This window comes from Pocillopora verrucosa, chromosome 8, assembly GCF_036669915.1.
Source record: "Pocillopora verrucosa isolate sample1 chromosome 8, ASM3666991v2, whole genome shotgun sequence".
NCBI lineage: Eukaryota > Metazoa > Cnidaria > Anthozoa > Scleractinia > Pocilloporidae > Pocillopora > Pocillopora verrucosa.
In genome coordinates this window covers 13,504,787-13,532,745 of record NC_089319.1, presented here as the reverse complement: position 1 = coordinate 13,532,745, position 27,959 = coordinate 13,504,787, and the positions used below count along the sequence as shown (strand labels likewise).

General features: G+C 37.5%; 2 protein-coding genes across 4 annotated transcripts; both read right to left on the bottom strand.

Moving 5' to 3' along the window:
* Positions 1 to 189: 189 nt before the first annotated feature.
* Positions 190 to 19,011, bottom strand: LOC131798595 (mediator of RNA polymerase II transcription subunit 25). Of its 3 annotated transcripts, none has more exons than XM_059116276.2 (23): positions 18,732 to 19,011; positions 17,533 to 17,584; positions 16,948 to 17,072; positions 16,027 to 16,090; positions 14,594 to 14,631; positions 13,988 to 14,114; positions 13,205 to 13,270; positions 12,572 to 12,662; positions 12,130 to 12,234; positions 11,561 to 11,661; positions 11,247 to 11,352; positions 10,211 to 10,404; positions 9,878 to 9,957; positions 9,291 to 9,348; positions 8,951 to 9,067; positions 8,460 to 8,567; positions 7,829 to 7,852; positions 7,688 to 7,726; positions 7,116 to 7,280; positions 5,661 to 5,879; positions 3,958 to 4,110; positions 3,018 to 3,311; positions 190 to 1,772 (listed from the first exon to the last, which is right to left on the bottom strand). In XM_059116276.2, exons 1-23 carry the CDS (start codon positions 18,845 to 18,847, stop codon positions 1,617 to 1,619), a joined length of 2,598 nt encoding a protein of 865 aa, XP_058972259.2. In that variant the 5' UTR covers positions 18,848 to 19,011; the 3' UTR covers positions 190 to 1,616. The 3 variants fall into 3 exon arrangements, with proteins under 3 accessions (XP_058972259.2, XP_066027093.1, XP_058972260.2); XM_066170996.1 differs by having other exon boundaries at positions 3,018 to 3,305; XM_059116277.2 differs by having other exon boundaries at positions 7,152 to 7,280.
* An 801-nt stretch (positions 19,012 to 19,812) lies between these two features.
* Positions 19,813 to 27,842, bottom strand: LOC131798558 (CD151 antigen). The gene is made up of 7 exons (XM_059116216.2): positions 27,532 to 27,842; positions 24,694 to 24,885; positions 23,241 to 23,315; positions 22,758 to 22,853; positions 22,016 to 22,171; positions 21,183 to 21,266; positions 19,813 to 20,858 (listed from the first exon to the last, which is right to left on the bottom strand). The coding sequence occupies exons 1-7, from the start codon at positions 27,649 to 27,651 to the stop codon at positions 20,808 to 20,810; spliced, it is 774 nt and encodes a 257-aa protein (XP_058972199.2). The 5' UTR covers positions 27,652 to 27,842; the 3' UTR covers positions 19,813 to 20,807.
* Between the last annotated feature and the right edge of the window lie 117 nt (positions 27,843 to 27,959).

Genomic DNA, 27,959 nt, shown 5'->3' with positions numbered 1-27,959 from the left:
AAAAAAAAGACTGCGAGTGCTCTCAATAGGATTCGAACTTAAAGACATTTCGATTAGTGCTTTGGACGCTCTACCTCTAAAAGATCCTTATGTGTAGAGATAATGTACATGAAGATGGTAAATTTACTATGCTTTCCGGGGTCAATTTTACATTCATACAGTACTTACAAACAGGATTAGAAACGGCGCTGGGGCGAACACATTTTTATTTAAAATCAAGTGACAAAATCACATGTATCAACCGAGTGCCTGTTTCAGGCGAGAGCAAAATATAAACAAAAACATCTTAGTTTATTTATGAGTTCTTCTCCCGAGGGGCCACGAGTCAGAATGGCACTTTAATAATAATTTAATAATATTGGTTGTAACGTGATATCCACTACACTCACGCCCATTTGGCATGTAACAGAGTGGAATGGGACATGTTTACACTGTGAGAGTGAACTCAAGATAATGCTTCGTGCCCAACCTGGTGCAAAGTTTTGAAAATGTTTGCGCGATTTTTCCAGACCAAGCAAATTAAATTTTCAAAGAAGTCAACCGAGAGCTGGTCACTAGCAGCAATTTTACAGAGTTACTATCAATAGGGAAATACCTTTCAATTTGTAATGGTGTAAATGCCTTCTATTATAGATCACGGATGAGTCCTCACACCTGCCTGTGACAGGAGTTCTACCGGTTTGTTCCTACTTGCTACCTCTAACTAGACAGATACGATCACATTAAGTCTTTCTGTTAAACGAAATTCGACGCTCAGTTGCGTCTTAAAAAGAACTCATTACTGTAAGAGGTTGGGTAGATCATACACTATTTTTTCAATAATCAATGCCCAAAGGACCGTTCCAATCACCAATAACTCTTTCAGTTCTTTTAGGGTAAGGTTATATCATTCTTAGAATTTCAAAACGTGATAAGAAACTTTTTTTATGCTCACTTACCAATGGCATAGATAGAGAAATACATGGTTTCCGCAGCATACCTCAGCTTTAACTATTTGATTACGGCCTCTGCCGTGGTGGCTAACTCTAGCTTTTCCTTTAATTGGTCCGGAAATACATTACATCCTACATTAACAAAGGATCAAGTCTACTAAGTAAGGTAACCACTTCGTAATGACCAGTCAGTGTATTAGTGATGATTGGTGACCTTTAGGCTGAACACTTCATCATATACACGTACTCCTTCAACATTAACAAATAGGTAACCCGACCTATCGCAACCTTAGTTAATAATTTATCATTACTCGATAATTTGTTCATCCAATGTGACAAATTTTTGAACATTAGTCATGCGATTGATGCAAATGACTTGTGGTTAGCATATGACTTGCGGTTATGTGCTTAGCAGATGATATAGGTTAGCCTACGACTTGTGGCATCTAACAGCCTTTAGAGTTAATCGTGGAAATTCGTAATCTGCTACTAATACCACAGTTTTTCCATTTTACACGTTATGTTACTGAAGTCCTTTACAAATAATGGCACACAGAATAATGCCAACATAAATAAACAACACGAAGTTACCTATTGAATTATGGATAACGAGTTCTATGCAATTAAAACCCATACGTTAGATTCATCAACATTCCAACAGCTTAATTTTTCCCAACTCTAAACTCATTGCCGCATCATGTCGATAAAGCTTATGTTATCAGGAAGATAATTAGACTGCGACTGCGCCAACTGCTGCTGTTGGTGAACTTGCAACTGAGCCTGTGACACCTGACCTTGAGACATGGGGGTCTGAACCATTTGCGCCTGAGTCATCTGCACCTAATAAAGACATAAAGGATTTATTTATTGTCGTTCACACCGAAGTGATTGTCTCTGTATGAATTCCATTCATCCAATTTAAAAATTTGACATACACGTGGAATGACTGGGATAAATAAGGAGAGTAATAACGAAACTGGGGGGGGGGGGGTGTATAAAAGAAAATTTATACGGATTATAAAAAGATAGTTCACCGGAAGGGATTTTCTAAGCTGATGTTGTGAGCATTGGCCTTCGCTCTAACGATGGGCTAACGCTTCAAACCGCAGCTTAGAAAGTCCTAACGGTGGCCAATTTAAATCGTGAACTCAGTTGATGAAACCAAATTATCTTCAGCCAAAATAGTTTACAACCTTTTAGCCTTTTCGTTTGAATAAAGCGGCCGATTTGGCGTTTGTAGTTTTCTGATAATATCGTTTATCGGTCGAGTATGTATCGATTCGATCGATTGAAATGAAGAACGTATAATTGGACACGGGAATCTAGAGAACAAGTGATTTCCAACGCAAATTGGTCAACTTTCCACTGACGGCTTACCGACAGACTATCGACAAGTTACAAATTGAAACTGCCACCTAGAGTTTTCAATCTTATTCTAAGACCAAATATTTCTAGAGCAGTTTTAAGCAATATGTGCGAAACAGCTTTTAAGGTAAGTGTTTTGGCATCACCGACACATCACCAGCTGTTGAATATCCGAATGTACTAAAACAGGGGATAGCGCTAATGGGGCACTCTCACTAGCTAATCAAACTCAGAATATCCTTTGCGAGTCACCTCCCAGCAACTCGCACTGTCTCATCATCAACAACACCATGAACATGACGATCAGAAAAGAAATATGTTCGAGTGACGACTCTCAAAGCGTTGTTCGTTTCTAACGACAAAATGATGCGTTGTTTGTTTGGTATGTACTCGTTTTGTACTCACAGACGTTTCGTAAACTTGAGAAACGTCATCACTCAAGCGGTATTGGTTTCTATCAAAATCATGAGGACTGACTGCACAGAAATAAATCATGTGGTCAGAATTTAAATATGTTTGAGTAACGACTCTAATAGTGTTGTTCCTCAGCAACAACAGATGGAAGCGTTGTTCGTTTCTATAACAACAAAATGCGGCGTTTTTTACCCACAGACGTTTGGTCGACAAACGACCAACAGTTGGGGAACTCGGCTGTTTCATAGTTTCACCAAAAGTTTTCCTTATGCACACATTAATTGTATCGAGTATTTGATTACACACCTGACCAAGTGGCATCTGTACAGCTGGTTGTGATCGTTGCTGCTGAAGCTGTAGTAGCTGCCATTGCTGCTGGGTTATTCCAGGCTGCGAACTCGCCAGCCCTTGTTGCTGGGCTGAAGCTTGGTTTGCCTGTGACTGTAAGAGGTGCCGAAGCTGTGACGGTATTCCTTGACTTGTTTGCATCTGTTGCACCTGGTTATCCTGTGTTGGAAAGGTCTGCTGCTGTTGTTGCTGTTGTTGTTGTTGCTGTTGTTGTTGTTGTTGTTGTTGTTGTTGTTGTTGCTGCTGCTGCAACTATTCAAAAAAAGTCACGTGCCATCAGCCTAAACTAGTATACTACTCCACGGTAGAAACAAGCCCCGACAAAACTGTCCTGTCATCAACAATCCACACGATAATTATCCAAAAAATCTTCCTAATTTTGATCCAAACCAGCTTTTGTACTCCTGTCCCTTCTTAACCTTTGGACCCCTAAAAGGCTAGTATATAAATTATCCTTATAATATTGGAATAAAGGAAATGATCACCAACGAAAGAAATTCTTGATTGTTAAACAAAGTGTCCTTGTCAGCACCTTGGGAAATGTATAAATTTCCCAGTATGGAGAATACGCATGCAAAGAAGAGAGGAGGTCCGCAATGCGTACACCCGTAGGCGAAGAATTGTACAATTTTCACGCATAACGTAAATCACTTAATTTTGCAAACGCAAAGGACTATATACATCCCCTATCGTATCCTCTTAGGGTACCGCCTTACAATAATAGAACACGATTTCTGTGAGTATATTCAGTGACTAAAAAACCAAGCAACCAAATGCCCACAGAAACTTCGATCACATTCACTAATCCACTCGTTCGTTTATTTTGTTTCTGGCTTTTGATGGTAGGAATCATTGAAACCGTGCTTGACCAGTTGAAGAGCATACAAGCAAAGCTTACCTGTTGAAGTTGCTGCCTTCGCAGTAACAGTTGTTGTTGTTGTTGAGGCGTAAGTTGCTGCGTCTGTTGTTGCAGTTGCTGCTGCTGTTGTTGCTGCGACTGTTGTTGCAGTTGCTGTTGCTGTTGTTGTAACAGTTTGAGAGTCTGCAATAGCTGAAGTAAAACACATAAGTAACCAATCAAAATGCACTCATTACATTTTCACCTAAAAACAAGGTTGATTACCTTGCTAAAGTGGAAACGTCTGTATGAAATGAGGCAAAGAAAACAGATTGAAGTTTCCAAAGTGCGTCATGCAAGTTAAGTAGAGGAAGAGACAGGCAAGGGGGAGGGGGGAAAAGGGGGAGGGGGGAAAAGGGGGAGGGGGGAAAAGGGGGAGGGGGGAAAAGGGGGAGGGGGGAAAAGGGGGAGGGGGGAAAAGGGGGAGGGGGGAAAAGGGGGAGGGGGGAAAAGGGGGAGGGGGGAAAAGGGGGAGGGGGGAAAAGGGGGAGGGGGGAAAAGGAGGCGTGGAGAACTGGGGTGAATAGATCTTCACTGCACAACAAAAACCGCATGCTTACTTTCATTTCATGAAATATAAAAACATAACTATACGGAAAAGAAGCGGTGTTTTAAAACATTTAACGATAAAAAATTGCGATAAAACATTTTGTAAAGGCATATTAAAAATATGTTGAGGTCGTTTCGACGTTTGACTGACGTCATTATTAAGTCAAAGAGATAAAAAAAAATGTGTAAATACTAAAAAGACAATAGGTAATGGAATATTCTTTAAAACAAAGAGTTTTTCGCGAATGGAATCAGTCTGCGTGTTGAGACAAGGATTGCGCTGCTCGATGAAAAGGATCTCATAGACAAGACAGTCAAATTTTCCTTGGCACTTTTTTAGAATGCGTAAATGGCTTTCTTTGAGGAGGTTTGTATCCCCGTGGGCAGTCGAAAAGTGTTTACCGATCGCAGAGTTTTTATGTTCAACAATACGTTGATGAAGGTGTCGAGCTGTAAAGCCGACGTAATCTGAATCACACAGATCACATGCAAAAGAGTAAACAACGCATTGTTGATTTACGATTGTAGGGTTGATTTCTCTGGGCTTGAGGTCTTCTTACAATTTTGCGCTGATAAACACAGGTTGTAGTGTAGTGACAATCTTGACTGAGATCACGCATTTGCCTTTTAGCTGCGATAGCTGATGTTTCATCTTTGAAGGGCAAACTCACTCTCACAACGCTGCTGTCTTCCTTGTTTTTCTCTCTCATGCCAAATGAAAAGCTCTGAATGGTTTTGGTAATGGAAGAATTAATCATTGCCAAGGGATAATCAGGTCGGGTAAAGATGGAACGTAGTCTAGTGCATTCTTGATCGAAGGCTTCAGTCATTGAGGATAGAGCATAAGCTCGGTGGATCATTGTTTTTCAGATTACGTCGGCTTGACAGCTCGACACCCTCATCAACGTATTGCTGAACATAAAAACTCTACGATCGGTAAACACTTTTCGACAGCCCATGGGGATACAAGCCTCCTCAAAGAAAGCCAATGCCGCATTCTTAAAAAGTTAAAAACACAATTACCACCTTAAAGGTTCCTAGATGTGTAAAGTTAAGTACAACAGATCAATTCAATATATCTTCAGAAATTAACTAAATTGAGTAAGATCTATTGTAACCGTCAATGCTTCTAATGCAGTACAGTTTGTACTTACAGCAGGATTGTCTTGTTGATCCATCGGTACAGGCATGTTGTGGGTCCCTGTGCCCACACCACTAAATGACAGCCCTATATTGGGTGCCACAGAAGTCTGAGTACTAGTCGCCAATCCTTCTGGGTTTTGACCTAAACCCGCAGTTGTACTTGTTATCAATGTGTTCCCAACAGGATTCAGCAAAGGTTGCTGGGAAACTTGAGACTGTTGTTGTGGAAACTGAATAAGGGCAAATTTAAGCATTAAAGAATGACTGACAGCAAAGTGACTTTTACAACGAGGACAGCCCTGCTATTCAAACTTGCGTCCACCTACACAAAATATCTGCTTAATAAACGCTTGGTAGATTGCAAACAGCCATATGCTAAACCAAGCATAAACAGTGTGCAATTGACTCTCAAATATGGGCTTTTCGTGTACAGATAGAGCGACAGGAAATGAATATTCAAACGGGGAAAATTGCTCTTAGACTGTAAAAGGAGAAAGACAAAACTCACATTTCATACTAAGCTATCTGTGCAACAAAGGTTTCATATGTCAAAAGATAATGGTTCGTTCTGGTCAGTGGAGGTGTCCACCCAACACAAGCACAGAAAATTTAACAGAAAACTGAAAGGAAAACTCTGGAACTTAGGTTTGTGTCTGTTTAGTACCGAGTGTCCGTATCTGAAGTCTTATTTTCCTGCAGAGATTAAAAATTTCGCAGAGTGCGTAAAAGGCCACATTTAAAACGTTAAGTTGGTTCCAAGCCTACATCAGAATTGTTTTCAGGAAACACAGAGAAAAAAATTAGGAAATAAAAAGAAATACAGTGGAAACCCAAGAATAAGTAGGGGTCACCGAGTTCGTTTTTTAATTACAGGTACGTAAAACCGAAATTACAGTATGGGTTTTTCCAAGAGCATTTAATGAGGCCGAGTTAGCCTATTGAAAAAATAAAACAGTAACAACTTATTCTGAACTAATGGGGAATTTTCTTGAAGTCTAAATCAAGGAAAGAAACAAAGAACTGTAGTAGCATTAATCCATGAAAGATTGGGTAAAAATAATAGGACGTTCGAGACTTTTGATAAAGTCAGTTGAAGTTTCTCCCTCAGTGGTCTGGCAACCTTTCTGATGGTTTGTAGATGTTTCTCACTTAAGTCCAAAGTAGCCAATTTAATCAGCCCACATCTTCTGTCCAATTACATTCTCCAAAACTTTCATGTTCTTTTATGATACAAATTTTGCAATGAATGGTGTAATAATGTATAATGAACAGATAATGAAGAAAAAACCCAACAAAATCTGGCGAAATAACCAGCACAGAAACAGTTCAAACAAAATCAAAGACAGATGGAATCTCTTTGTTATTTCCCCAACATTCTGAATCCTGCGACAATTTCCTTTGCCCTCCACTTAGTGTTAGAGAAGTATCTCTGCATCAACAAGAGACAAAGTACATGCTCATCATACCTGCCCCTGAGGTATTCCAGGAGCAGCAAAACCTGCCTGCTGTGGAGTCTGCTGTTGTGGTTGAGGTTGCTGTTGCTGTTGTTGTTGTTGTTGTTGTTGTTGCTGTTGTTGCTGCCTCAACTGTTGCTGTTGTTGAAGCAAAAATCGCTGCCGCTGTATTGTAATCTGGAATCCAAAGCACACTAGTCAGAACAGTTTGTGGACACTTACTCAGTAGAATTAAAAAAAACAAAAACAAAAAACATGGGGCCATTGTCATAGGATTTTGAAATTCCCTGACCTGTCCCTGACTTTTCCCTGAAAAACAAAATTTCCCTGGCCAATAATTACTGACAAATTTCACAACAATTAATTTTCCAATCCTAGTTTCTTTGTTAACAATAATTATTAATGGCTCTTGCCTGCTACATGTGTACATGCTACTCAGAAACTGTTAAGTTATTAAACAATCCACATGGACAAAGGAATGTTTTATTCTGAATATGTGTCTCTTATTAGGTAACTTCACATGTTAATAGCAGAGCTCGCAGCATGCGAAGCAGAGCATCATACCCATCATATTATACACATACCCTTGTGACTTGATCTGTTTTGTACTTTTGAACCACAGTCTGAAACAGAAATCACACATCAGACAATACTCAAGCAAATCAGTAAGACCTCAAAGAATTCAAAGAGCTCTCAACATTAAGAGTTTAAAGTTTCATACTTACTCGTATTCCATCAACAAAGTTTGCCTTTGGAAAATAAAAGAATTTAATAATGTCAAGTGCGTGGCTGCATAATAACCATTAATATGTTCATAATGATATTAGATACACATGTACATTATTGTAAGACTCAAAAACCCATGAACACCAGAAATTTTGGAAAGTCTAGTGCAAATGAAAAAAGGTCCATGAGGCGTGAATAAACATTAAAGCTTGCAGTTTTTTTGGGTTGTTTCTGTGTCCTGACCACCAACATGATTGGTCACAATACAAGAATGTTCCAACATTCAGATTTTCTCAGTTTGACTGAAATGGGTCATGTATAACTTTGGAAGAAAACTAAATAATGTAGTTTATCAAGTAAAGAAAAGTGTGTTCTGAAATGAAAAGAAAAAAGAAAATTATTCCAGTTGCACATAATTAGCAAACACACAGGTAGTACAACATATTCCCATCTGATGGTGTTTATCTGATAGATGATTTATCTGATAGATGATATGAATTTTGACAGTTGAGACAGAATCCAAATTTGTGAAATAAGGTATGGAAAGATCTATACACAATACCTATCTAGACATAAAAAACTGTTGCTAATTGCCAGCACAATTACAAAGTATCATATATGTTTACATACCTGCTCAACAGGAATTAAACCAACAAAGGCACGCTTTTTTGGACTGAAAATTAACAGAAGGACTTTGACATCACATTGTGGAACAGGGGGAAAGTGCACACAGCCAGCCTGGAATAGATAAAACATGATTCTTACTATTAAAATACTCTGAACTCATGATGTTTCAAACCTATCCATCTATCTAGGGTCTTCATCTGGATGTTCAAAAACTTTCTCATCCTCTTGTACAGTTTGTCATACTCTGTTCTAGTCTCTGTTCTCTTCATTTTTTCAGGCTTTACTATCACTACCGCTTATGTAGTGTTCATTACAGCGAAGATCACTGTCATATTTATTTCTTAATCTGCAGTTCACATAAATGATTTTCATATTTTGACAGTCATTGATTCATCACTTCAGGGGTTTATTACAAAACAACATAGAGACCAGCTGCCAGTTGGCTTGTAAGCTCAGTTGGTAGAGCACTGCACTGGTAAGGCACAGACACTTACAAACTTGATGCCATGGGAAGCCATGACCCTGTAAAGTGCTTTCAAGGATTCTTGATCATTTGGTGCAAAATGGAAAGCCACTGTCTTGGAATTCTGCAGGAGTGGTCCTAAGGTTGACTGCAAAATGACAAAACAAGAGATTTTGTTACTGCTGCTTTTTGGTCAGACAAGCACAAATGAAAACTAAACAAAGCCTTCTTTTATCAGTAATTATCTATTTCAGTTTTTCCTCAAAAAATGAATCTCAGGGGAACTCCTCAAACATAACATGTTAATTTCATGCAAGTGACAACACAAGAATAAATCATAACTGAGTCTGGCATGTCCAGTTCAACCTTACCAGTAGGTTTTGAGGAATGAGCTGCATGATCAGCTTTGGTGGCCAGTTGTTAGCTTTGCTGTATGAACAAAAAAACCAAAATAAATAAAGAGACAAATGATGAACAATAGCAGAATAATTATTTTGGAGTTCAATGTTTGTGAATCTCAGCAGAGTACTCACAATAATTAATATCTACCTCCAGTTGGAAACAGGTTAAAAAATCTTTACCCTTGTTGAAATATTGTGGCCTAGAGTACTTGGTATGCAAGAAATCCTATTTCTAAGACATGTTTCCTTGCACTCATAAGTCAAGAGCCATCATTAATAAAAGTAGAGAAAAATATGTCATCTCACAAAAAACAAGCTTTGTTGCATAAGATCTCAACATCAAGGACTTTGGCTAATCATAAACTGACAGTTACATCACATTTTTTAAAAAAAACTAGTTTATTTCATGAAAAAAAGAGGGAATGGGGAGTAACTGTTGGCAGTTGTTCCTTATCTAATGCTCCTTTGTAGCTGAAATCTGTAGAAAAGATTTAAAATACCCCACATCCTTCACTTGCAGCTAAAATATTGTTGTGGTTGTATGGATTAATACTTACATGGTGTCTCCTGGAACAACAGATGCATGACATGCCAAAGATCTAGTTATTTTCTGCTGAGGGCCAGCTGGGTCACGAATCTAATCAAATAATGGATGCTGCTGTTAACATTTTCATGCAGTTTCTGGATTTCAGTAAGGTACTTATTGCTAAAAATTTGCTGAGTTATTTCATAAAATCAAGAGCCTGATTGCTTGAAATAAAGAGAAAATGAACACCTTAGTTAATGGTTCTGAGCTGTCATTGTCCCAAATGTAAGAAGATGACTCAGGTAAATGCTTTATTCAGAAAAAACTGAATCAGTCAATCAAACTGCCTCTATGTGACACTTACTGTATCCTGCCATTCCAAATTCCCTGTCCAGACTAGAGCTCTCTGAGCGACTTGGTTTTCTTGGGTTGCAGGTACAGGAGTAGGGGTTGGTCTGGGGGATGGGGTGGGATTCGGTGCCCAATTTCCTGGTGGGACTTTCATCCCATCTGCCATTTTATTAGCTGGCTGTCCACTGTTAGGAGTTGGGTTGGGTTCTATAGTGAAAACGACATTTTTTTAAATAATTATGTATAATAATGATTCCACTATAGTGACATTGCACATGAAGATGACCCTTAAAAAAACAGGAATCCATTCCACACAAAGATTAAAGTAATGTACAAGGTACATATGATGGTCAATAGCATTAACAAATTTAAATTCAGACATAATTGTATCAGAAGTAAAGAGCACCATGTACAATGTATGTAAAGTTGGGGATACCGCATCCTTGAGCTGTGAATTGTGTAATCGAGGAAATGGGTGAATTATGAACAGCTGTGAGATGTCACTAAATAAAATAATTAAATGTGATGGAAGAGAGTGTCCAGAGGTGTAGACTGCTAGGTTATTACAAGGATATCCCTTTGAAGTTAGTCTCAGGCCATTGTATTGCATCACAGGGGCTGCTGGGAATTTCCAGCCTTATTAATTACAGACATCAAACACTTTCTCTACCCTAATCAATTGCTGATGAGATTAATAAGTAGGGAGATTCAAGAGAGTTGTTTCACTGAATTTGCCTCTGGCAATTAAGGCATCATGGTGGATGGATTATCCAACACAAGACAATTCTTTCTGTAGTTCAAATACAGAAGAATGTGACAAGTATTTTCCAAAATCGAGGAAAAAAATTCATCACTTCAGAGGTATGATGTTTTAATATTTTTTGCCAGCTGATGGAATTTTGTTAAAAAATTTTCAGCACAATGGTATAATGTAAAATTTGGCCACTATTAATCCATCTGAATAAACCTAAATAGCCTAATGGGGACCATGCATTCAATAATGGGAATCTTATGAAGGGATTTTTGCACATTACCAATGATGAACTTACGACTTTGTTGTCGTTTGGCTATTTCCAAGATTTTTTTGGCTTGTTGTGCTGCTGATGAGCTTGAAAGGGAAGACGCTGCAGAATCCAACATATTTACTGATGGCATCTGAGGAAAAAAACACAGGCAATAATCTCCCTCAGGTGAAGGTACAAAGGTAAGTTTGTACAATACTCAAAGTACAAATGCTGTTCCCAGTTCAAATTGTGTTTCAATTTCAGTAATACATGTATTTATTTAAAGTTTTTTTTTTCCATTTTGGTTTGATTTGTGGTTTACTGATTTGTTTGTTTCAGTTCCTGAGAGACATACTCACTGATAAATTGCTATCTGTTGTTGGCTGCTGAATTTTAACTTCAGAAAGTTGTCGCTGTAAAATTTTTTTGGTTTTTATGGATTTCTCTGGACTTTCTTTCCCTTGAGGAAGTAATAATAAATAATAGTTGTCAATTACCATATCATCAGATAATCAATTATCATTATTAACACATTCCAAAGCTTTTGAGATTTAATTATCATAGAACAAAGCTGTTATTGGGGGCACAGACAGGGTCAAAGTCAACTACATTGTAAGCAAGCCACAGCATAAGTAGAATGTGAGCATTGGTCAATGGACAAGTTTAAAATTAAAAGTCTTTCATACATTTGGTGGTTCACTTTTTCCTTGATTTAGAGAAGAAGTACAGTTCAATTATCATACCAATCTGTACCATTTAAAAGAAAAGATATGCTTGAAACTTTACACACTAGACACAACGATGGCATCAACCATTTCATACTAATGGTAAATTAAAGGATAAATCCAACACCAAAGAGACTTCTCCTGAAAATTTTAAATCTGCTTCCTATACAAAATATCGACAATTTAGATGAGCACATGCATACCATTGTTAATCATCTGTGATGGTGTTGGCACAGGCTTCAGATTGGTTTCAACCATAAATGCACTATTCTTTACTGTTTCAGCTTGTGAATCATTGTTACAGGTGACTGGTTTTGAACAAAATGAAAACAAGCAATCAAACTCAATTATACACAAAATACAATATGTAAAAGAGCTGCCAAAGTTCAAAATGAGTCTGTACAAAAGCATGGAAACTTAAGAAGGAAAGGACCAATTTGGCTAGAACCAGTTCTGTGAGTTCTTGGAGGGGAAACACTCCATCACAGACAAAACAGTCTGACCAGCAGATTGAAGCAAATAAAAAATTGGAAAGTCTACAAAAGCTCCATTAAAAGCAACTTAACAGACACCATAAAAGCAGAGATGTGCCCTACTTCTCAGTGGAAAATCATAGTAATAATGAAATAATTAAATCAAACAAACCTGGCAAATCAAGGCCCTGAATGCATACTAGATGGTTAGGGTCTTTGGAGTAATCTTTTGAAAGCACACTCTTACTATCAACTGTCAGAGACTGCAATCAGAAAAAAAATATCATTATTGAAAACAGGATATCTATGTAACAAAATTAATTATAATAAGCATTTAATACCACATGTGGAATTATATTCAGTATTTCTTTCCAAAACTGTGCTTGAAGTGAGGAACAGCTCCCCTACAACAACTTAACAACACATTCCTGATACATCACCACCTACTGGTGACCAATCAGCCAACTGTTGGCCAATAGCTAGCCAATACTTCCCTGCTAATAATCAGCCGACAAACTGCCATTAGTCAATAAGCTAACAAGCGATGAACAGGCACCTACATGGATGACAGGTGACTTTAACCCTCTAACCCTTAATAGATATTTTCATCCTATATCTTCTTACAATACCCTTACTACCCTTGAGTCACACAATAAAGTCCTGAATGAAAATAGAGGAATTGATCCCTAACTACAGATGCTCTTAATTGTTAAACAAATTCTCCTTGTCATCAACAAAGAAAAGTATGGAGAATATGCATCTGACATTAAGATGTAAAGGGTTAAACCACTTTTAAATTTCTTACTCTTTCAAATACTCTTTGAAGTGCAGGTATCTTTCTGGGGGCAATAACTGAAAGATGAACTCCTTTCTGAAAATACGAAAGAAAAAAATGGTAATCATCATTCATGTAAGTAACATAAATGTACATGCAACAGGCAAGACTTGTCTTGTGTAAGGAGAGAAGAAAATTATAATTGTCATTGGAAGGGTAAGTGGGAAGGCAGAAGGCCTACAAATGGAGGAAAGATTAGAGATATTTGGGGACAGCAGAGAGAAGTGACAGCATGGAATACTACCCTTGGTGACAAAGAATAGCTACTGACAGTAGCTGAAAGGAAAGAGAAAATTACTGGAAAAACACCATTCAAACTACATGTATAACAGTGGTTGGTTAGTTAATTAAAAACAGAAAGGTTTAAACACCTTCCTTTAATTATTCAAGCCTTATAATGACTATCCCATGTTAAAGGTAGTGGTCTTTCCCTAAGATGTCTAGACCTTGTGTGGAAAAATCAATTTCTTCTGACCTGGAAGCCCAAGGTGTATCCAAATTTTAGATGATCTACCAACAACCTTATCATTTTTTTCGCATTGTAAAACATTTTAGAAGATTTTTGGAAACATTACTTTGAAACTTACAATTATTTAGTGGAAAAAGGAAGGCACACAGAAATTTACATGGAATGAACATACATTTCCATTGGAAAAGTTTCCGAACAGGACCACTCTCACAATTTTTTTTATACTCCTGATGCTTTGTAGTGGATTGTTCCAAAACAAGTACAAAGCAGGTTTTTTTTTTTACCTTTTGTCCCATCTCTTCAGCAAGTTGTTCCACAGTTTTATCCAAGTAATCATCAGCACATTCACGACTTGGCAGTCCAAAGGGAGGTGAGTTACTCACCACAATGCAGCTTTTTCGCACAATCCCTCTATATGATAAACATTACAACTGCATTTTTAGTAACCACTACACCAAGATATATACTAGAGCAACCTAAATGTACAAATCATTGAGGGTAAAAGGAATTGAATTTTTTCCTTAGGAGCCATTACTAAAAATGTACAATTATTTAAGTTATAAAGCACACAGACATAGACTTTAGTGAAAGTAGTCTGTTCCAGGAGCAGGCTGGTCCCATTTCTATATCATTTGTGTATTTTCCTCTTGACCTTCCGTATATTCAATAAAACTACAAAATATCAAAGGTTTGATGATAATTTTGGAAGTGTGAAGCAGATGTAGGTTATCTTCACACAACTCTGACCATCTCCTGTAATTACTTCTGCCTCTTCATCTAGTCACCTAAACTCAGGCTGGAAATTGACTGCACAGTACCCAAACCAAGTAGGTGGTATGTTATGCAAAGCTTTGTCTAAAAATGAAAGCACCAGTCATGAGAATACTCACTTATGTTGACCTCTCTGGAGTGTCCTTTCATCAAAGATCTGTTGAAAAACAAAGTGGTAATTAAAACTTAAGTTTCTGTTGGTGCCTGTATTTTTACTTGATGGTACAAGTTTAATGTGTCACCTTAAAAGTACTACTTTAATGCAATTTGAGTCTTTTCAATCTAATGCAACTTTCCAACTTAAACAAGTCATTTGTTCAAGAAGAAAAATGTTGTTTACTGTTAATGAAAACTTATTTTTGCTGTGGAGATATTCAACATCTCAAAATAGGTAAGTTGGCAAAGTGATAATGTCAAATTTCAGTCAAATATATAGAAAACCTGATTTACATAAAAAATGCTTGGTTCTCTGCCATAGGACTCTACTGGATGTGTTCCACAATTTGAGCTAGACAATTTTGATGCCACAGAAACCAACCTGTTCAAGACTTCTCTTGGACAGTAGGATTTTCAAACCTTCTTTGGCAGTCTGTTTGGTATTTGCAAATGATACCTCTACTTAATGATTTCAAAGGCCAATTATGGTGTTTGATCAACTTCTGGACCTTTTTTATTTTAGCACAAACAAACTCAGAAAAGTAATAAAAATTAATTAGTAAGAAGAGCCTGGAGAAGTGTGAGTTACCATGGGAACATCAAGCTATCACAGGCAAGTGCGCTTTGTTCAGAACTACTGATTAACCAAGTTTCAATAGTCTTTGTGGTATATTGACAGAGATAACTATTCAGTTATTTCTACTCATCATAACAAGAACTGAGAACTGAGTGGATGATGTGATTAGCCACCATAAAGAGTTCCTAGAGCTGACCCTGGGTTGTTCAAAGCTACATAACCCAGGGCTAGTGTAAAATTTGATTTTAGGTCTGAAAGCTTTAAGAGAAAGTTCAGTTCAAATCTTTTTGCCTGCAATTTCATCATTGGATTTCCTAAAAGTAATAGAGGGAAGATTTTTCCTTAAAAAGGATTTTTGAACAAAGAAATAAAGAAATCTGGATTAAAATTTAACCCCAGCTTAGTGCTAATTGGCCTTTGAACAACTGGGTCCTGATGTTTGAAGCATGTTTCATCCACAGAACTCTAACACACCAGAAACTTACCCCGCTTTGCATATACAACTTATTTAAAAATTGAAATGAACATTTTTCATCTTTCATGAAGTCTCAAAGATACCCTATAATTTCATGGGATAAAAATTTGATCCAAGCAGTAATACTTTTAAAGTAAGAAAAAGTTAAAATTTATTAAATTCAACCAAAGAAACATCCAAGAAAACAACATTGACCTTATTCTACTTTTGCTTGTTTGCTAACAGTATGTGTCACCTTTTGTTTAGGAGGATATATTACAGATAATTTAAGTTAATAATTACAACAACCAAAGTTAATTTTGAACTATAGGACATAAACCAGGTAAGGTCAATAGTTGACATACCTGTAAAGCAATGCTCAAAGCCTCAGCCAGCAAACTGCATTCTTCACCACCTCCACCTTCAAATCTTAAGAATTATAGACCAGAGCATTAAAAAAAAAACCTTTAACAATGGGCAGTAAGCTAATTCATGTAATAAAAATTAAGGTCTTCAAACAATACTTATTTGCACCTTATATAGATTTAAACAATATAATTGATGTATATTAAACAAGTGAATAGTACTTTTTGCACATGCTGATTAATTATATTGGAAGTGAGCAGCTAGTACCACTCACTGTCAATCAGCTGAAGAGACAAAATTGCGTGTCAGGAGTTTTATTTCCAGCCATTTAATAATACAGAGAAATACAATATATTTTTTAGAATGTATGCCGAATTCTTCCACCTAGATGGTTGTGAAAGCGGTAAATATTTACCTCCACTTCAGTGGGTACTTATGAATAACTAACATTTCAAAGGTCAGATAGAGAGAAGACATTATAGTTTTTACTCATGACAATAACTTAAGATCCAGAAAATGAAAAGCTGCACAACAATTAAATCATTTGCTCTTTGAAAACACAGAAAATTAGGAAAACTAATCACAGCTTTAGCTAAAATCTCATCATCATTTCAAATGCTTTCTTTGGTTTTTTTTGTTTTTTTCACAGAGAAAAACTCTTTTGGGAAAATAAGGATCAAAACAATCAAATTTTGAAGATTGTAGAAACTACTGTCTTAACAACAGCCTTTTTTTAAACATGGTATTAGATCTTACATTCCAGATAGCACTCAATTAAGTCCCAATGATCAGCTGTGTATTCTTATAGGTAAGCAAATTAAACAGATTTAAGATGTCTGCCAAAGTAAATTTCTAGATAAAGTATTCAAACACATAACCTCATCATTTCTCTATGCACATGAATGAGTTGGAAAACTGACCTCACATCATCTAGGTATTGCAGTATCTGTTTGGCACTGCGAGTTTCCTTGACATAGTGCACTGCTGGCTCAGGGGTATGGCCTATTGTCCCATACACCACCAAACCATATTGGTTTGGGCCATACTGAAAACAATGAAAATGGTTAACATGTAATCCATCAATATTGAAAAGGCAAATTCTAAAAGACTGATTGCACAACTTTTCAAAAGTTTCACAGTTTCTCTAGCATAAAGCAAATATGGATACGAGATTCAAGTCCATAATAGGTCACCCCATAGCAGTTTATCAAGTTCCTTGATAATTTTAGGGTATTACTAAATACTAATGGATAGAGAGGATATTATGGTGCAATGCTTTACACGAGAATAGAGAAAATTGACCAGACCGAGGTTTTAATCTTGACCGTTGGTTACGGTTGAGTGCACTCACTTTTAACAATTTGGCCAAACAGTCTGCTATAATCAGTAATCTGTACTTAATCTCAAGCACAATAATTTTGAATGATCCAGTCCTACAGCATCATGCACAATTTTACCTCATGGCCCAAGTCATTTATCAGGTATCCATGTAACATGTTACATACCTCATCTCCAAAGCTGTATTCAAAGTCCATTGGAACTTCTCCATTGAAATAACTATGAATATGATATCATTGTTATTAACTGTTCATAACATTCATTAATAAGGAAATTATGTATTTATAGAATGAGATCTGAACTCTACAATATATACATAAGTATTATTGTAGGCTTTGAATTAGTCATTTTCTTACAAATTAACATGTTATATTAATTCACTTAATGCCCAAATTTCACTGACAGGATGAAGGAATTAGAGGCAAAATTATGTAATTATCAGCTTTAAAGAGGGAAAAATTTCTGCGCAACCCCATACAACATTATGCATTCAGTTCATGGATAGAGAAAACAATGACAAAAACAATACATTGCTATTGGAAAAACAGATTTCTTTTACAATAGTATGGGGCTGTGCAGAAATTTTACCTTAAAGTGTGTTGTGATAGACTACTGGGGAGCTTAGCTGTGGTTTCGCTGAAACGATCTATAGAAATCATTACAATTATAGTTACTAGAGGATCTTTCAAAATGCACTATCAAATATTGGCAGTTCTCAAGTCTCTTTTTTCAGAGGGTTGCTAGGTTTCAAACTTTAGCTTAAAAATCTACACAGAAACATCCTTAGTTTGATGCTCAAATATAAAATGTAATTTTCAGCACAAGCTTTTTTACTGTTCAGTTTTGATATTTTTGAGACCAAATAGAAAAAGAGCAAATCATTGTGCGTTACTGTTGTGTACATTCTGGGTCCAAATATATTGTTTTTAACTATCACGAGGGTCTTGAACGATAAAATAGTAAGACTACACATTATCAAATGACGGCTATAGTACGGCACACACAATCAAGATGAATAAATGATCGCCTAACTCGACAAAAGACTTAAAACTCGTCTATTTCTAAAATCATTCGCTGGATTTATAATGACAACAAATTAAAAAAAGCTTTGGTGTAACAACGAAATAGAATGTAAGAAAATAAACTCTCCTCTTTTCAATAAATTTGTGACGTATGTACAGTTGTCGATAGTTGTTCATTTTAACCATTCATTTTCCATACGTAAGTAAAACTGGAGTGCTTGTTGTACCAAGCTGAGTTTGTTCGATTAGAGAAAGAGGACGCACAGTCTCATATTTATTATGCATACGGTTCTTGTTTCTCGCTCCAAGAAGAAATAGTTGCCCGTTAGTCACCTTATACTTACTGTATTGCGGGTTCAATGTAGGATTTCTTCAGGTTTTCAAAGTCAAGAAGTAAATTCGCAGTCCCCTCCACAACAAATATAACATCGTTTTCGTATAAATCACCGGTAACCACCATTATTGTCAAGTTACTTTCAAAAAATGAACGGGAAGTTGATCATCCTTCCTCTATATCCTGCATCCTGTTTTTGGGAAACTCCCAAGCATGAGTAAAAGGATAATTTTAACCGAAGAATGACACAAATACGCGAAGAAGTGATAGCGGAAGACATAGAAGCTACTTTATCCTACACTCTTCCTCGCTCCCCCACTCCGCGCTCTAACCGTTCCTTCCTGCATTGGGTGAAGTACTGGGCACCAGATAGGTCTTCAGTACTCCCATGCAGAGGAAAGGTGTGGAGGCTCAAATGAGAACTCTTTCGTCCTTTTCTTAAGACAGACTTTCTTACTTACTCGAAAATTTTTTCAGGACCTCCGATTCGAACGTTTCAAAACTGTCATAGCACGAAAGCCCAAGACTCAGTACGTTTAGCCGGTTGGTTGTGCTTGATTGGGTATTTCTGCTCTCTTCATTCTCCTTCAAATTCTGATTAGGACGTTTCGTCTCTTTCTCCTGACCTGCCCGCCATTTCTTTTGTTGTTCTTTCGCGACTTTCCCGTCGATCAATTTGATATTAAGTTACTGCATTCAATTCAACTTTCTGCACTCAGTCTTAACTCTCTGCACTATTAAGTAATTATTGTACGAGGTTGAGCGTGGTATCATGAATTATCAATGCCGAGGTCTAAGTTATAGATCTGCTGAAGCCGAATTCGAAGGCTGAGTCAGACAACACAGACATAAAGTTTGATTATCCATGATATCATCTGACGAATTTCATAACTGACATTTTTAAACACCTGCAAAAGGAGATACCTGCCTAAGTCTGCAAAAGTTAGAGAACACCACGGACGAGGGTCTTGGAAACTAAACAGACTTTGAACTCGACATGATAACCTAATATCAGCTGTTGGTATGAGTTATCATCTCAACTTCACATGCTACTATATATTGATTGTATGCTCTCGACCAATGTATAATAATTGGGTTTAATGGACGTGTTCTCAATCAGTGAACAGGCTGAATTTTTTGCATATATATCAGTACAAAAGAAAATATGAGAAAAGGCTGTTCACACAACATATCATTAGTTAAGAAAAGTTAAAATAATAAAGTAAATAAGGTATATTAAGTTTATGGCTATTTCTTGAACTCTCAGAGTGCTTCTTGTCACCAGGGACTATAGATGAGCGCCGGCAAACTGTTAAGAAGACTTGAAAAGGAGCTGGGAGTTACTCGGTATGGAGTAATATGGTAGCTTTCCTGTCCAGGAGGAGTAACTACACTCCATGCAGTGGCTTCATGTGACGGACACCAGGATCAGATCTGGCAGCAAAGAGCCATCAGGTTCGCAAGACTTAACAACTTGTTCTGTAATAAACAGTGTGCGTTTTAATCCGAAACACGATTAGAGTCATCAGTTTGTGTACTGATCCAGGGAAGATTCAAGATGTACCACGACGTTTAGTGATAAATTTGGAAGATATAATACTCTTAAGTTTTATCATGAATTTAATTTGTGGACATAGAGGACCGTTGCGTACACAAGACAGAGCAACAAAAATGACTCAGAATCGTGTGCGATTCCTGACCTATGCTCAAACTCGGAGAAATATGGCTAAAATGATTATGATTATGATGATGACGATGATGGCATCGAATTTGACTTGAGGAAGGCACGTCATTTGAAGTCGTGTCCTCAGAGATCAGCCTTTTGTACTGAAGCTCTCAACACTCCAAGTCTCACTCTCCCCAACTCCCCTGTCTGCCAGTGGTCCCGGGCACAAAGTGATGAACAAGCTTCTCTTGGTAAATATTTAATTTAATAAAGTATTGAATAGCTAATTGTTTGCATATATCGATGATGTTGTTATTGTAGACATCGCAACAGTTCGGCAAATAATTAAGTTTATTCACTCGTGCTCTGGTATTCATGGTAGTGGTAGGTTCATGGTAGCTGTTAGCCGTAAACCATTCATTAGTATTCCACCAAGCGGATCATACACGAGGAGAGAATGATCCCAGTTAACTGCAATGAGAAAGAAAACAAGAAAACAAAACGAAACAAAACAGGTAAGCCAGTGAGAGGTACGATGATGCCTAATTCTAGCACGTTACACTTGGATTTTCTAGTTTCAACCCCGAGCCACGTAATTCGTGCCCCCTCCCTCCACCTTCTGAGAGTAGAAGTACACAGGAGCCCCGCTATAGGTAAAGCACTCGGCCTTTATCAGTTTCCTCATGTTTAGAAACCGTGATGAAATACTCGCCCTCGTTTATGAAAAAATTTCCTCGTTGTCAAGTTATACCAGAATAGGTAAAGTTATTTACAAGTGAATGCTTTCCTGATTACCTGGACAGCGCTTAGAACCAATGCTATGAATCCCAGAATAAACACATGCTCCCGAAAAAACTCGCTTAACTTTAAAATGCAACCCTGTAAGCGAAAGAAACGACAAACCTTGTTAGTTATAACAGAGAGGATATACCTATAGTATACGTGGATTCAGCTTTTGCAAGCGAAGAGAACCAAAATTTTTTTTTGACAGTCGAACAGAGATACCCAAAAACCAATTAGGAAATCAGAGTGTGAAATCAGAAAACGATAGTACAGCAACAAAAATTTGTATTTCTAATTATTTTCAAGCGACTGCGAAATTATTTTATATCATTATCCTTTCTATTGTACTACTATTGTGATGTTCTGTTTCTATTCAGTTAAGTTTGCGTTTTATGGATGAGGTAATGTAAGAATAACGTAACTCCAATGGCGATTTATTTCTTGTCAGTATGCTCGTTGTTTTCGTTACATAATTCTCATTACCAGTTGATTTCAACATAGTCTTTCTTTAGTTTTTGCCAGCGCCGTGTTGCTTTTGTTTAAGAGCTTTGCTATCGGACCTGGTTACGCCACAAATTGTAAGTTCGTTTCTATTTCATGTAGCTTTGTCGCTTTTCTTGTTTTCGTTACATTTGTACTTAGATATTTGCATTAATTATTTATTTTCAGTCAAATCACATCTACAAATCTTTACATCTAAATATTCGTCTACACGGCGAATATGTGCATTCATTTTGTGGCGTTGAACGTGTAGTATTTATCTACAGGCAATAAACTTCCATAAAATTTGATTAGTAGGCTAAAACTTATCGGCTGGCAAGACAATACCAGTGATGGTATAGTACCTCATGGTATATATTAGAGGGGTGGTCCCTCTTTCCACAGGCAGGTGTAATTGTCTTGCAACACGAATCTGGCACTGACAAATTCTGGTTTTCAGTCATTTGTTTCCAAGCTGTGTTGTTCCACGTCGAATAGCTGCTACTACCACAACACATATGCTGAAGAAAGGATACTAAAAAATCATCGGCTAACGGCAGACACAAAAAGTTAATATCACTTGGGTAACGCCATTGTTAACCTGAACCAAAGATGTAGAAAAAGTTCATAGAAAATGGAAAGTCGTAATTTTGAAGCTTATTGGTCGAAAAATGACACTATTCCCTGGATTTTGACTGAAATTTAAGTTCACCACTGTATAACCGTTCTTCTTTTTCACAGTGTGATGAGCTTTTGACTTCTCTGATCCTCAGCGGCAAACCTGGCCCGTGTCAGTCATGCTAAGGACTATCTCACACGGTGTCCAATGTAACTCGGGATTACATGCAAACTACGTTTTACAATCGGTCTTGAAAACTCATGCCATCTTATTGACCAATCAGAAGCAAAACTGAAACTGTCGTGATCTGTCCACTCTCTCTTTGCGCGCTTGAGGCAGCTATATTTATTGATTTGCCTTAGGTTCTCATCGGCTCCTTATGAAATCTTTGTCCGGTATCATTTTTTTTTTCCAAGAGGCGACAAATGAATTTAATTATATCTTTTCCCTCGACCTGTGCTGATAACTAAAATATTGATCTTCCTTACCCTTTGTTGAAGATCGTCAAAGGAATCCCTTACTGCATCTGAGGTTCCATACTCATTCATTCGATCAAGCGCGGATTTATCTAAATTCTCTTCAATCTGGCAAAAACAGAAAACAACACAAATATTAAAAAATTATAAGAATATAAATTCAGATTTCTTTCTTGTCAAAACCTATTTAAAAAGTGGCCGATTAGCAGTGGTTTTCCAATGACTGTAAGTAACAATATTTTTTCGCTGAATCCGCATGTAACTGTGACACCGTGTTGCCTTCGTCAATAATAGCATGCCAGCTTACATTGTCAGATAAAGCAGCCTGGAGATTTTGGGCCGTAAAATTTGCCTGCAAATTTGTTTGATTCCAACGAAATAAGTCGAGACCCTTAGATCGAAAAAGAGAGAGAGATGGACATAAACTGGCATTAGAGGTCAAAATACTGAACAGTTATAATCATTGAAATTGCGGATAAGCACAACTGTACTTACATAAGATCGGTGTACGAATGCTGCAACTCCGATTGAACATTCGATTATGAAGATCAACGTCAACAAGATCAGAAACTGTAAAAGAGATTAAAACTTTACAACTGGGAATAGCAATAGCTAATGCAGGCGAACCAAGTATAGAGTAATATTGGTACTCAAATTCAGTGTATGGAGACCTAAGGATATTAGGTGTAATAGTGTAGTTTGATCGTCCGGGTGAGTGAAGTTCCGAGAAGGACTGTTGTCCGTAGTGGTGACTGACGTTTCGACAACCTGAGCGGAAGTCATCATCAAAGTGATGAGGACCTCTGATGATGACTTTTGGTGATGACTTCCGTTCAGGTTGTCGAAACGTCAATCACCCTTCTCAGGACTACAATCACCCGGACGATCAAAATACACTATTTCATCTTACTCCCGGGTTTAACCATTTACTGTAGTCAATATCAGGGAATTTAAGAAAACCAAGACGGAAACGGCCACGGAAACGGCCACGGAAACTTCACTAAACAAAAGGTTCAATAAGCAGAACAATAACTGTGCACGTGAATCATAAATCTTCGCAAATTTTTTTGCGTCCTCTGCAAAAAAAAAAAAAAAGCATGAAATGACCAAACTTTGCGTTGTCTAGAGAATGTGAACGACGACGGCTTTTTTCAAAATTTCTCTTTCTAACGTAACGTTGTACGTGTTCCATATTCAGTTTCGAGTTAGTTTTGACATTGAGAAACAAACTAAATGACTTAAGAGTATCGCGAGATTCGTAGGTAAAATGCAAGTTCATTTTTTAATTGACGTTGTCCTCGGTGTCGCCGTCGTCGTTTCTTAAACTCCCTATTTCAGACAACGACGGGGTATTCAACTGTCTATTGAAAAACGGATTTAAATGACGTACACAACGCGAAACGTAGGCCTTCGAATTGTAGTGTACGCATGTCTGTTTCAGCCTGGCTGGCAAGAGGTCTACCAGATCTCTCACCAGCTCACTTTACTCAGGGCCAAAAACTTTCTCGCGGGCGAAGATACGCTCGTGTAGCGACAAACTTGCTCGTTTGGGTCTATTAATGAGCGATTCAGTTCACACTCGTGTGGCATCTCATTTGCTTTACGAACCCAACAAACTTGAGTGAAAATAGTCATCACATTTTAGCCTTAATCAGGATCACTGTGTTTTGGAGGAAGACGCTGTACTCTAAATAGACCTTCATCCACCCTGGTGTGTAGGAGAGGACCAGCTACAGTGAGCTGTCAAGACAATCACACAAACGGCTGGGGTTACCTGCAATCAACTAGCATCGCCTCTTAGAAGCGTAGGGGTACTCTTAGTCCCTTCATGCCACAGAAAATGGCAAGAGAAGCTCAAGGAAATACGCCAGTCAGTCCGTGGTATGCAGACTGAACACATTGTAATATTCTATAAATATATGTCAGCAGATTTAGAAATGCTACTTACCGAAATAAGCGAATATCTGTGTTCTTTGACAATCCCATAGCAGCCACAGATGCATACAATCATGATGAGACCTCCAGTACCAATCATAAGACCTACTATTATTAGAAACCACGAGCTTCCCAGAAGTACATTGTACCGGCTCTCAAACAACAGTGTCCAGGCTCCCACTACCACCAGGGCCACGCCACTCATCTGAGAGATTGAATTTTCATACATACTTACACTTTTGAGCATCCATAAAGAGTGTTTTGTATTAATTTACAGAAGATGGAATATAAATGCGGTCAGTTTGTCTTGTAGACCAAGTACAAAATTTTTCAGATAAATACAGTCGAACCTGTTTTAAGCAGTCAGCCGGAGAATGGAGGGATGACCGCTAAAAACAGGTTGACCGTTGAAAACAGGTTCCACAGAATACGGTATAATAAAAAACAAGAAAACACCATTTGATGCCATATTGGCCACTTAATGTACAAAAACTCGCTCAAAAATACCACTAACATTGATTTCGGGAGAGAAAAACGGATTAAATTGTACTTGAAAGATTAATTTTATTTGATTGTTCCGTTTAAGGGACCGTGCAGTACAGTTGGAAAACGATGCAAACAGGCCGTTGGGACTCAGTAAAGGGTGATCATGATCGCTCAATTAAATGTGACCGCTGGATACAGGAAACATTTCGGGACTTTGACAGTCATCCGCTTAATACAGTTTCGACTGTAGCAAGGAAATGAGACTTTTGTGCATCGTAATTGCATCATTGACCATTTCAGGTCCAAATATGGTCGTTTTGTTTCACGTCATTCCATAGACTGAACCGGAAAGCAAAATCTTTACGATGTCAACCATAAACGTCTAGTTTTCTAGTTTTCTTAGTTCGAGTGGTGGTTTGTTAAGTTCTCCGTTTTCCCTTATTACTGTTGTCATAATATAAAAAAAATCCAATTTATTCACCAAGAAATATGATCGAATTCGGTCAGAAGTTTTATTATGGGGTCTTGTCAAGCAGACAAGACGTTTAAAATTGTCCTACTTTGAGCCTTGTCACACCCATTTTATCCGCGGTGACTTTAACTTAATTTGCCGGTTTTCAACTGGCCGCGAAAATAAACATCTTACGTCTTTTAATTAGATGAGACAACGAAATTAATTATGTGGTAATCAAGAGGAAGAATTAGAATGAAAACACAAGCGTGTATAACAGAACTTCTACTCTAAGTTTACGTAGAGATGTAAAATAATTAAGCTCTACAAATGATTTAACTTTGAGAGAGGGCTGTCTAGTTATTCATTTCTAAAAGTTGCTGTATATACGGTTAAAACTAAGGAGCATTTCAGTTTTCTAAGATTAGCCACTGTCGGAAATTCTTTGTATATCAAATTGTCCTGAACATATAACAAAGCACATCCTCATTAGTTTACAAATTTCTCTGGTGCATTTTAGCTCTTTTCATAATCATAGTCGGACAACTAAATGGACCGGAGACGTGTTATGACTGGCGAACTCTTGACATCCATGAAGAATGTATAACTTTAGCCAGATTGTTTAGCTGGACTACAATACTAAGGAAATTCAATTATAAGATTTTGACAAAGGTCATGTCTCCATTCAGAAATATTTCTCTTGAATTCGGTTTCATAGCACAGGGTGAACTTTACCTTGAACAAAATTTCGGTATGATTTGGGGAAAATTTCCAGTCCAGCTTTTCTATTTTACATTTTTTTTTCTATTTTTTTAAAATTCGATTTGAACATCAAACCTTTCTGACCATTTCACTCTTCGAAAAAGAGGTTCATCAACCGTGAAGTAAAGATAGACGGACAACCTTACAAAGAATCGCCTCTCCTTGCGAGAAAACATGCAATTCTCTCCGCACCGTGAAAGGATAAAAGTTCGCAACAGGTTCAACAAAAGTGAAGTAAAAGTATGGCGGATAGACTTAAAAGGAATCACCTCTCCTTGCAAGACAACACATGTAATGCTGTCCACCGTGAGAGGATAAAAGTTCGCGGAAGTGAATTTCTGCTACTCGAACGAAGAAACACTAATCTTACAAGGATCGATATTTGTCTCAAGACTTTTGGAGCCGACGGTTTCCGGTGCTTGTTAATACGGAAAGTGTAATATTTCCATCGTCTGACGACAAGATACTTAGAGGCGAATGATTTATCAACACCCATGATAAACACAAACAGTACATCATACCATCACGCAATTAGAACTCCTTAGCTTATCGTGTACAATAACAATTTTGCTACAATTTAGGAAAACATCGACGTCAAAAAGGAAAAGAAAGAAAGAAATCAGAGAATGAGTTATATCACATACTCAGCACAAAACAACCAGATTGAAATACGCTTCCTGTGGGCGTTGAAATCATGTTTGTAAGCTAGGAAGGTGGAAACATGATTCATGCAAGGAATTTCAAGTATTGCCGTATGGAACATTAAGTTTTTTCCATCCAAGTGGTACATTAACATTAGGATATTCTAATGAGCTGGACAACAAAGCTTGGAATATTTCACGTAACCTATAGAAGTTCTTAGCCTCCAAATCATCAAAACAAACACGAGCTAATAACTTCATTAATAGCTAAACGAGTGCGGGTGGATAACGAAGTAATAGTAATCAAACATCTGGCGGGACAGCAGCCGATTTAGAAGTTACAGATTTGCCATCTATAATTTATTTTTTTTATTATTTGAAATTCTGTCGGGGTTTTTCCGCAGGAATCGCACAAAGCGGACCATTGGTGCCTGTTTACTGATTTAGAATGAATCGCATTCGTGTCCGATAGTCATGATAAGTGCTGCAATGCTCTTAAAGCTTAACTTACCCAATAAAAGAATGTAAACATATGCATGGGCGCTTTAAGACACCGTACACTACAGCATCTCCTTCTTTTCCTGTTCTGCAACTCAATATTCCTCCAGTCTGAGAAGTCAGCAGGCACCATCGTCAAACCGAACTAAGAGAAGTACAACTTCTCTGGTATGGCACCGGCGAAAGACACGATGGGTCGATCTCGAGTTCAGAATGTTTGCAGAAATATAAACCCACATTGAAGTCACGGGAAATAAGCGATTAGATGACAATTGAGAGGACGTGAATGAATTAATAGGGTGGAGATTTACTATTTTGCGAATTTGTAGTAAGGTAAGAAACCAGAATGATTTTCAATTATGTCCAAAGAAAACTACTGAAATGAACTTGAAAGTGAAGTGAACTTGGAAGTGAAGGACATGAACACTGATTGTAAACAAT

Coding starts and splice junctions, on each gene's coding strand:
- LOC131798595 (XM_059116276.2), bottom strand. CDS start 18,847: ATGGTGGTTACCGGTGATTTATACGAAAACGATGTTATATTTGTTGTG. Junction 16,091..16,947: donor CAATACCTAGATGATGTGAG/GTCAGTTTTCCA, acceptor ATAATTCTTAAG/ATTTGAAGGTGGAGGTGGTG. Junction 10,405..11,246: donor AGCCAAACGACAACAAAGTC/GTAAGTTCATCA, acceptor TTTTCACTATAG/AACCCAACCCAACTCCTAAC.
- LOC131798558 (XM_059116216.2), bottom strand. CDS start 27,651: ATGGTGCCTGCTGACTTCTCAGACTGGAGGAATATTGAGTTGCAGAAC. Junction 22,172..22,757: donor TTGACGATCTTCAACAAAGG/GTAAGGAAGATC, acceptor TCCTTTCTTCAG/CATATGTGTTGTGGTAGTAG. Junction 21,267..22,015: donor CCTCTAATATATACCATGAG/GTACTATACCAT, acceptor TTTCGCTTACAG/GGTTGCATTTTAAAGTTAAG.